The sequence below is a fragment of the Centruroides sculpturatus genome, unplaced genomic scaffold (genome assembly GCF_000671375.1).
Source record: "Centruroides sculpturatus isolate CEXI.00-Female unplaced genomic scaffold, Cexi_2.0 scaffold527, whole genome shotgun sequence".
NCBI lineage: Eukaryota > Metazoa > Arthropoda > Arachnida > Scorpiones > Buthidae > Centruroides > Centruroides sculpturatus.
The window spans coordinates 460,274-471,883 of NW_019384763.1; the positions used below are offsets into that span (position 1 = coordinate 460,274).

Genomic DNA, 11,610 nt, shown 5'->3' on the forward strand with positions numbered 1-11,610 from the left:
TTATTAATAACTATATTTTTGAAATAAGTTAAAATTTTTTATGAAATTTTAATTGCTTATAATTATTAATTTAAGTGTTTTAAAAAATAGATTTATAATTGTATATTTACTTTTTTACATAAATATTTATTAGCCCAATGTGTTTAAATTTAACTGCGGTTAATGAATTCTTGCTGATCGAAAATCTAGAAATTTTTCAAAAAAATGGATTTGATTTTGAGATTAATGAAAATGCAAAAACTGGAGAAAAAATAAAGTTGACATCTTTACCAATCAGCCAGGATTGGAGTTTTGGAAAAGATGGTATATTTCTTAATGTTATTTTATTTTAATAATGTAATCTATTATAATTAAAAGATATTTTGTTTTTTTTAGATATTGAAGAATTGCTGTTTTTACTTGCTGACTGTCCCGTGAGTTATAAAATTAAAAATGTTTAAATTTTCAAAAATTACAATAATTATTATTACTTTTTTTTTTTACAAATAGAGAAAAATGTGTCGACCTTCACGAGTGTACCAGATGTTGGCATCCCGTGCTTGTCGTAAATCAGTGATGATTGGGACTGCTCTCTCTCATAAAGATATGAGAAAAGTATATATATTTATAAATTCAGAAAATTTATTCTAAAGTTTATATTAACAAAATTAAATTTTTAACAGAAGTGTTTTAAAAAATCAAATAAAATAAAGTTGACTTTTGTTTATAACTTATTACAGAAAATTTGATTTTTTTTAATGTAAATATAAGAACACTAGTTTCAAAACTGATATTATTTACTTATTAAATTATTTATTTTATATATTTTTTACATAAATATACATTAGCCCAATGTGTTTAAATTTAAACCGAAACAGGTCAACATAGCCTAAATTCGTGAGTGGTGTATGTGAGATAAGCCGTGGGTCAGGGGTTAATCTCCTACTGACCACTTAATCGGCAACAGGTTGATAAAACCCGATCTCGGGGTCGTTGGATGGCTAGGAGGGCAAATCAAGTGGAGAGTGCGTCGGTAAGTCGGCAGGCGTCCTTAAGTGACAGGAGACAGGTTAACAAAATAACAAAGCATTTATTGAATCAACAAATCTAAACTTTACAAGAGGCGAACTTACTACTAAGGTTAAATGCAGTTATATTAAAATATTTACAGAAATTGGCGATGAATTTCGTAGCTATGTCACTGACCTAATTTCTAGTTCGAGAGAGAGCGCTTTTACAAATTCTAACCCCTAAATACCTCTCGGTGGAAGGGTGAGTTTGGCAAACTTCGTCTGTATGGAAGGGTGTGGTGTCTTCCGTGTCTTCTTGCCGATGTCCTCTCTCTGTAGCTGGATCAAGTCCGCTGTATGGAGGTTCAGGAGTCGAGGTGGGCACTATCACAAAGTATAACTTCCTATAACGAATCGCCCTGAGCTTTTGGAGATTCGAGCTTTTATATCATTAGCGTGGGAAAACTGTCACGTGATTGACTTTTGTTGACGATGACGGTGCATTCTTCACATCTAACTATAAACTTCCTCAGCTAGTCGTTATACAATCAGTGAAATCCGATCTAGTTCAAATTCTTCGGGTTTTTTCCGAAGATAATTAACAGAAAATTTAGAATTTTAAAATGCCCGAAAAATCTGAGAGCTCACATGTATGATGATTATTTGTTTTTTTAATATAATAAATATGTTCAGATATATAATTCCATCAAAACAATCAAATATAAAAATGCTTAAATACTAAGAAGTCTGAATATTTTAATCAAGATTAAACATTTTTTGAGACATTTGCCTCTTCATCAGATGATAATAATTTTTAAAAATATATTCTATTAGTGTTATTGCACTTGAACTCCATGGCTGCTAAGAAATTTTACAATATTAGGTATAAAAAGGTTATAAAAGTGTAAATCAATATTACTTCCATCAGATGCTTTTCTATTACATTTCACATCTCTGCATATGGTTGTTATTGGCAACATTTTGTTCATTTTCTTTTTGAAACCGTGTCCTGTTTTATATTTGTGGCGTAATAAACACTAGTATTGTGTTTTATTCTAAAGACACATGGCAAATTTTCCATCAATGAATAAAGGAACTTGATGGAAAATTTGCCATGTGTCTTTAGAATAAAACACAATACTAGTGTTTATTATGCCACAAACATTTTGTTCCTTGAATGTATATTATGGCATTTGGAAATATCACACATCACTGAAACTTGCATTTTATTTTAAAAACTAACAATTTATATACTACTAGCTGTTACCCGCAACTTCGCCCACACAAATTTTGCAATCAAACCCCATTTATATTCAGTACAAGTTCGGACACATGCACTGTGTATCTTGCCGACCTGCGACTGCACCATGCAGTTACCTATCTTGTATATGTACATGTTTTGCCCCTCGCCACCTGCTGACACCAAAAATATAACACTTACTTAGATGATATCTTTTAATTTATATGAATGTTTAACGGAATAATATACAGCCTATGTCCACCCTGAAGGTCCATTCTAAATATTGGTGAAAGAATTTTTGAAATCAGATGAGTAGTTTCGGAGATTACCTCCTACATCCAAACTTACAAACTTTATTTCTTTATAATATTAGTATAGATTATATAGTAGCTAATTTCTATATAATAGCTAATTTTTAATATTTTGTATAAAACAATTTTATTTTATAATAGATTAATTTATAAGATATTTTATTTTATGATATAAAAGTAAAGTTTCAGTGACCTACTATACTTTTAAATGTTTGAATAAAACCAATAGAATATTTTGAAAAATTGCTATTTATTCAGATAAAAATTATTGTGATCTGATGATGAGGAAAAATATCTCAAAAAATGTTTAATTTTGATTAAAATATTTGGATTCCTCAGTAACAGAAATCTAATAAGGGGTGCAACTAAACAAATTAAGAAGGATTAAATGTTTGAATAAAAATGCAATGCAAAAAATATATAAATTGTATTTGATCAGTTTATAGCAAAATATAGATATAAATAATAATTACTTGAAATTACTGAACAAATCATGTACACACAGGTTTGATTCATTAGTTTCATATCAGTGTGAAAGGAAAAATTAGATTTTATTAGATTACTAAATAAAAAATTATGGGATCTGTGATTTTAATTTATAATTATGTGGCAACTGGCATTGTTTACTTTTACACTTATATATAAACATCATTTTTTAAACAATTGGAATTTATTAGTAGCACCCCTCCTGACTGCACCACTGGGATTCCTTAATATTTCAGTGTTTTTATATTTGTCTTCTTGTAATAATTTTATTAATATGTTTTATAATGAAAAAAATGATAAGATACATTAAATTAATAATAATTAGTTTGCTATGATAGTTTTCTGAGGATAAACTGATATATGTATATGTACCATTTAACAATATTTTTCTTACCAATGGACTGCGTATATGACAAAATCCCATAAGATTATAATGGAACCAAAATTCATTGCCACCTATAACTTATGTTTAGATCCATAAATATTTATATTATGGTCATACTATACAGTATATAGCCTATATGAGTATGTTTTTAAAACTCTTTTTACTGTCTGAATTAAGAGAGCCTTTTTTTAGCAAGCCTATTATGGGTTCAGCCAGACCCAACATGAGGCCTGACATATCCAGATGGACCACCACTAAAAAATTCCTGGGGTTTTTCAACCTGTCTAGATTCAGTTCTAGGTCCTCAGAGTGGTAGGTTGCCACCTTAACTATTTGGCCACCTCATTGTCCCTATATAAGTAGTAGACTATACCACATATGTTTGTCTAAGTACACTCTATAATATTCACTTAATGACATATTTCTTAGAACATATGCCTGTTATTAAGTAGCAGATACATATAAAATAATCCATAATTTTAAAAAAATAATGGATTATTTTAAATAAAGCATATTAACTGTTTTCATTCCTTAAGATAATAGTGAGATTGCGGCCAAAGTTTTCATCTCTAAAACCTGAACGTCGAGCATCGCTTACAAGATAGCGGCACTCGACGTTCGATGTTCACATTTTAGAGGTGAAAACTTCAGTCGCAACTTCACTAATAGAAAAAAATGAAATAATACAACTAAATTAATGAAATAAAATAAATAATTGATAGAAGTTAAATATAAAATATATTTTATTTTAAAGAATTTCATGATATGCTTCATTTCTAGATTTAAATTATTTCAGTTTGGTTAATTAAAAGTTAATTTTTTGCAGCTTATAGATCATATGGGAAAAATTGAACACCCCTGGGTAAGTTAATTATTAATTCACTAAAAAATATTAAAATCATTTGTTATTTATTCAAAGTAAAAAAAAATTCTTTAAAAAATCATAGAAAAATCAATTATCAATCAATCATTATCAGAAATCAAATTATTATTTTAATTCCAAAAGAAAGTTTATTAATAAGCAAAGAACACTGGATGATTACTATTAATTAATTAATAATAATAATAATTATAATGAATGAATCCTGAAGTTATACATATGTTAATTGTTTTAAGATATCCTTTTTTTGGTATAAAATGCAATTACAGTGGTACCTCAGGATACGAAATTAATCCATTCCGAAACTGAGATCGTATCATGAAAATGTCATAAGGTGGATCATCTTTTCCCATACGATTACATGTAAAACCAAATAATTCATTCCAACGCAAAAAACATACTCAAATTAAAGCCAAGTAATACATTAAAAAAATAACTGTAGTAAGAAAAACAAATGAAAAATGCGAACTAATGTAACGTCGTATGGTGAGTTTTTGTTCGTATCGTGGAGCAAAAATATGTTCGAATTTCATGTCGTATCCTGAAAATTTCGTATGCTGGGGCGTTCGTAACCTGAGGTACCACTGTAATTTTGTTATCTTTTTCAATGTCAGAGTCATGTCAATAAAATCAGAATTCCCATTAATTGTATTATTATTTCTTTACCACACTTAATGTTATCAGTCATTTATCATCATCAGTATAGGCAAGATCCAAAGTGATTATTTAATACAGTAGAATTTGGTTATTGTAATGTGTTGTGTGTATGTATGTATGTATATATATATATATAATTAAAGAAATCAGATCAGTACACAGATATTCAATATTTTATATTGTTAATATGTCATAACTTTTTAAATGTTAAGGACATTTTCATATAATTAAACATTTTAAATATATTTATTAGATTCAATAAATATTTAAATTAAAAATTTTCTTATTTAATATCACACTAAATAAAATTAGCAATAGATTTCTTAATATACATACGTTTCTCCTTACTCGGTGCATACTGACTGCAACTGTAAAAGAATAAACAAAAATCAACTCCTATAGATTCAAACTTAAAGGACACCCTGCATAACAGCAAAAAATAAAAAACTTGTTTTATTTCATAACTACTATAATTTGTAAAAATTACATAAAATTTAGATTTTTTCATTCTCTGTAATAATTTTCTCAAAACTATTAATATCAGTAAAAAAACAATTTGTGAACAAATAAAATGTTACTAAATTATTAAGTAATTTTCACATTGAAAATATATATACACACTTTATATATTTTTTCAATGTGATAGAAAGTTTTGAGTGACATTTTCAGTGTTTAAAACAATGAGGCTGATATCTGAGAGTGATATCTGTGATAATATAAAGTTTATATTATTGGTTTGAAACACAAACAAAAAATAATGTGACATGAAAGGAACAGATTTTAACAGTTTAAGAAAACTGTTAAAATGCACTTCAAAGTTGGAGAAATTAATGTTAAAGAAAGTTGCTAGGGAAAAATTAGAAGTCCATCAAAAATTAATTACATTTAGACAAACCATTGATATCATCACAAAAAATTCAATAGTTTAAGAAATACAAAAAAGTCACCATAAATGTGATACAATGCAACTTGATTTAATTTGAAATTATTTATAATGCAATCAAAGATTGACTTTTAATTTCTTTTGAATTTGATGGAAGTCACTACTACTGTATATCCAATAAAATTATAGAATGCATATAATTTCTTTATACAATTTAAAATGAGTACAGTATATAAAATTTTTTATACAATGTAAGCCTATCAAATCTTTCTTATCTCGTCGTAGACTGCGTATCGTATCAACAAAGCACACTCAAAACACCTTGTAAATATGCAGCCGTATTTATTATGACCGAAAACGTTCGAATTTAATAAATACGGCTGCACATTTACAAGGTGTTTTGAGTGTCTTTCTTATCTGTTACAGTAAAATACGTAAATTTGATGTAGTATAATATGGGTCCATTTATAATGCAGACTAAATTACATACTATGTATGTATAGATATGGGTTTATCATCTGCATTATATTAGTTCTATAATGTATTTTCATCCATTTAGACTACAGTCGACCCCCCTATAAGATATAGATACGTCCCAATTTATTAGGAATCTGATTTCTTACAAGTCGTTCCAATCACAGCCCGACACGTGTCATGTTTACGGACTATGGCTGATTGAAAGGTTTTCTTCCATAAAATTAATCGATTCTACACTAATCCGACTCAACATTTCCGAAATACGTATATTTTTTCGTAGTTTTATAGGAATCGTAATTATAGGGACCGTAATTATAAGGGGGTCGACTGTACCTTCATGGATTGTCAAGCAATAACTATTTATTTTTATTATTATAAATTTTTATTTATTAATAATAATAATTTTTGTTATAGAATTGCCCTCATGGAAGACCTACAATAAGACATTTATTTAATTTGGACCTTTTAGAGGACTTATAGTTATTTATTCCATTCTAAACTATATAAAATTCATCTATTTTTTATTAGTATTTTGTTTTACTATCATCATCTTATGGAATCATACTGTAGGAATTTATGTAATTATACTTACTTTTATACCATATATACATGTATACATTTGCACATATTACTGTTTATATCTGTTATATGAATAAATATTTCTGTAAAATTTTTTATATTTTTTTATAAAGTCAACATTCTTGTAAAAATTGAATTATCTTAATTTGGTTTATTAAAAATAAATATTCATGTGTTTTTGTAATGTTTTATATAAACTATCTGTAAATATTTTTGTAGTTAGAAATAATTTATGAAATTTATTCAGCAAAATAGACCGCTTTTGAACAATGGCCACTGCGGGAAGCATTAAAAAGTCGTTTTCTTTAAAATGTAATTATAAATATGTGAGAGTCCAGATTTGACAAAAATATTTTTGATTGAAAGTTTTCCCAACATGTAAGCATATCCTCCCATAATTAATTAATCTTTCACCCGGGAATCACTTCCTCTCCAAGATGACATCGAATGTGTCACCAGGAACTTCACGGCCGAAATTCATTTATTGGTCGCAAAATCTACATTTCAAAAAGATGGGCATGAGAAAAAGGGGAGGACCCCCGAAATAAAAGAACAGAATCGATGACGACAACCAGAGTTCGTCCGTCATCGAGAGTTGCTTGACATTGTTCGCTCCCGTCTTGGATTACCTCCACCGTCCTATCAAACATCATCGCCGCCGATTACCGCCTGGACCAACCTGCCGTCTACTTACATGCCCTCGGAGGATCTTACATCGAGCTCCCGAACTACTATCTAATCTCTAAACGAACCCAGAGGCCGTCTACATAATCAAGAAATAAGGAACCATCCTATCAAGTATCTTACGCTATATAAAGCCTTATCTGTTTTTTTTTTTTTCTATACAGTAGCTATAACGGAAATGCTATATATATATGCATAATTAGTTTACATAAATAAACGGGTATTTGTTTAATCTGTAATTGAGTGCATTCCTCGGACATCCTCCATCCCGAACCCGACCACTCACGAAACGGCAAAACGCTCAGTCCTGGCGTAGACATCGCCGATCCTGTGCCGACAAACATATGTATGCTGTATATATCCATTCATGAGTTGCAAATACGGGATGCCCAGGGCCGGATCATCGCATAGACAAATGAGACAAATGTCTAGGGCCCTGTCAAACTGTCTATTTTGAAAAGATTTGTAAATAAATAGTTTACTTTTCTGCTGGACGACTGTATATAATAAACAAAAATACATTGCTTTTTATATGGTTATTGTGAATTCTAAAATCTAAAGAAACTGTATTCTTATGTGGGAAAATGGTTTTGGGACCCGGTAAGAAGAAAATGTCTAGGGCCCCAAAGTAGGTTAATCCGGCCCTGGGGTTGCCTTTAATAAATCCGGATCTTAAACTATGGAAGCATTTGTTGCACATCTTTCTATAATGTGTTGGGAATAAAAACATTTCGGTTTTTTGACTAATTTTATTTTATCTCTTCCTTATTTTCAATATGAATAATATAATATAATTTGCTCACTCTATGAATGTGGTTTGAGACACCACGTACAGTATAATGCATATATATATTATATATAAATAGTTTAAAAGTAACGGAAATAATTCATTTCTCAATATTCACCTATTTTCGATCTGCTGTTCGGTATATAAGTAGAACAGTAAAATAATCTTAAAACGAGTCGTTAACGATACATGGATAAAGTTGTTCCCAATATTTTGTTCGGGCGAATTTTATTTTAAAAGGCGCAAAATAGTTTAATTATAACGTTTACAAAATACAGCAACCCTTCGTTATACCGGTTACTCGGATATATTTTTTTTTCTTCCAAAATTAAAAGCGCTTTGGGCAATAATGGATAGATACATCGGCTATATTGCGCCGTCTGATATATCACACATTTGGCTTATGACCCGAGATACCCACGAAAGATTCTGTAGTTACTTGCTGGAATTCAATTCAGGGTCCTACGCTGACGCCTTAACCCAGTGTTTTTCAACCGGGGTGCCACAAAGTTTAGAGCCTTTAGGCATTTTCTTGGAAATTTACTTAAGTGTAGTTTAAGATAACTCATTGTCAGTTCTACTTTGATACGAGATATCTAGTAAGCAAAGAAACTATGACTAATCACATGTTAATGTAATGTTCTACGCTACGTGTACGCGCGACTTGTCACGAGTTCTCCCAAACCACATTGCTTGGCCTTCACGTTTCCAGTCCCAGTACCGGGCCAACCACCAGAGAAGAACGACGTGGACACTTGTGACTTGTATATACTTTAAAAAGCGTTGCATTGTACTTTGAAAAGCGTGTGGTTTCAATCACAAAGTAGGTGCATATTACAGTATTTTCATAGTATTCAAAAGCAATGATGACAAATAAACAATTGTTATCATTTTTTTAATTTAAATTTTTTAAATTGATATGAAAAAGATAAGAAAAAAATAATGAAATATTTATTTTATATATGCATCAAAATAGTATAAAAAAAACGTAACAAAAATTGTTTATCAATAAAATGATAATATAAAATGATGATATATTTGATAATAAAACTACATTTAAAAAACAATAGCGAGACTATTATTTTACATGTAGGTATTTCGACAAAATTCAATGGACTTAAATTTTGATTTTGAACACGTAGAAACACTTTTGCGTTGAACGTAATATTCGTTTTCGCAAAAAAATTCATGTGGCCCATTAGTCCCCCTTATTCAGGTTCTAGATCCGCCGCTGGTCAAGGGTATCACGATTTGCTATTTTTCAATTAAGTGTGCCACTCAATGAAAAAGGTTGAAAAACACTGCCTTAACCGTTTCGTGGCTAAAGATTAAACTTTTTTCTGTCGCGATTATCGTCTAATAAGTAGATCGAAAGCCTTCAAATTTAAATTAATTATTTTATTACATATAAAATTTATAATTAAAACTGGAAAAGTTTCGTTTGTTTTACCATCACATTCTTTCGGGTTGCTTCGATAATTTCTGTTGCTTTTCGGTCCACCAGCGACCGAATGGATAAAACCGCCGAGTACTGGTAGTTAGTCTCGGATTCGTCTCTGGCCGAGGGGTGACCGCGAAGATTTTTTCCGGATTTTCAAGGGTCTAGCATCTAAACGGGAGCCAGTTTCCTATAGAAAGTCCTTCCGGAAGGCATTCCCTTGGCTGATAGCCCACGAGTCGCGTTGCCTTATTCCATTAATCCAATTCTGTTGATTTTCAGGCTTTCTCATTGGATTAAAATTGAATCGTTCTATGAAAAAAAACCAGCACCTGTTCATAATGGTCAACTGTGACTATTTGACGACGGAGTTAACGTTTGCCCGAGTTCGTTGAGTAATTTATAGAAATGCTCTCTGAGCTTCCCGAAAAGTTGAAATTTTGGACATTTGAGATTTTTGCGTAGATCGATTCGGTTACAACCCGATATTTTAGCTAATGAGCGAAGTTTGAATAAGTCGATTTCAAAAATGATCGAATTAGAGTACAGTAGAGCGTCGTTTATCCGAAAGCTGGTTATCCGAAACGTCCGTTATCCGAAAGCATTCCAGTCGGCAAATTTAAATTTTCGCTAGTGCTGTGGCGCTGCAATCTTCGGCTATTTCTCGGGCTACTCAAATATTTTACGTTTTTGATACTAAATTAACTTCTGGAGTATAATTTTTTATTGTTTTTATATTTTTCAATAAATTTATTTTGTTTGTACAAAATAAATTTTTAACGATATAATAGTCTTTGTTAGGCTTAACATCGACGAAAATTCAACGCGAAGCGACACGCAACGGAGAGAAATTTCAACATGGGATAAATTAATATACTTTTTCGTACATGATTCGTTATCCGAAAAATAAGTTATCCGAACCACCCCAGTCCCCAATTGATTCGGATAAACGACGCTCTACTGTAATTGTAAAATCGCAAAGCGGATTGTTACATAAATTTATTTAATATTAAAACGCATAATCGTTGTATGGGAACCCGGGGCGGAGTGGAAAAGACGATTTACGTATGAAAGAGAGGTGAGGGAATCGGTTCGCTCCCTGTCCTGCACTCGGACTGTCACAACGCCTCAGTAACGACATTCGCTTTGTCGTTGACTAATAAAACCTCGCGTGGTGATTTTTTGATGAAATTACAAGTGTATCGACATTAAAACAGTGAAAATATATATATTTTATAATTTAAGCAAATTTATATAGTTAAGAAGTTATAATTTTGACGATTACAGTAGTTTCCCTTCCTGCGATGATTTTCTATATTTAAAAGATGACTGTTATTCGTTTTAAGCTTTATAAATTTAAATGAGAAAAGTATAGTTTGTTTTGCATATAATGTTTTTATGTTGTCAATTTTTTCTTTTTGATAACAATAGGAGATTGATTCATAGTACTTTAATTTAAAAAGGCTCTTATTAGATGATTTTGTTGTATTTGTAATCGGTTCGCGATATAATCCCGTGTAATTCCCCATATAATTATGCCATACTGAATTTTCGGTTCTATACAGGCGTGATATAGTCGTATTATCGTATTTATATTCAGAGAGTCCTGTATTTTCTTAATTATAGCGACAGTCTTAGTTAAATCTATCAAATCTGAGTTTATCGTCTATCAAAACACCGAGATATTTTATGCAGTTAATTATTTGTATCTTTTCATTTTTTCAATTTGAAGTTGTTTCGTATCAACAATTTTATTTTTATTTACAAAGCGGAGATATTTTATTTTATTTGCGTTCAGTTTTAACATATTTGAG

At 30.3% G+C, this 11,610-nt stretch overlaps 1 protein-coding gene across 1 annotated transcript in view; it reads left to right on the plus strand.

Annotated features, from left to right (window-relative positions):
- LOC111628843 (mismatch repair endonuclease PMS2-like) overlaps window positions 1-6,997 on the plus strand; it is a 49,652-nt gene extending 42,655 nt beyond the window's left edge. Inside the window, exons 18-22 of the mRNA XM_023372689.1 lie at window positions 134-303; window positions 376-413; window positions 490-594; window positions 4,238-4,273; window positions 6,723-6,997. Of these exons, the coding sequence (XP_023228457.1) occupies window positions 134-303; window positions 376-413; window positions 490-594; window positions 4,238-4,273; window positions 6,723-6,788 (415 nt within the window). The 3' untranslated portion in view covers window positions 6,789-6,997. The remainder of the gene's footprint in view (window positions 1-133; window positions 304-375; window positions 414-489; window positions 595-4,237; window positions 4,274-6,722) is intronic.
- Window positions 6,998-11,610: the final 4,613 nt, after the last annotated feature.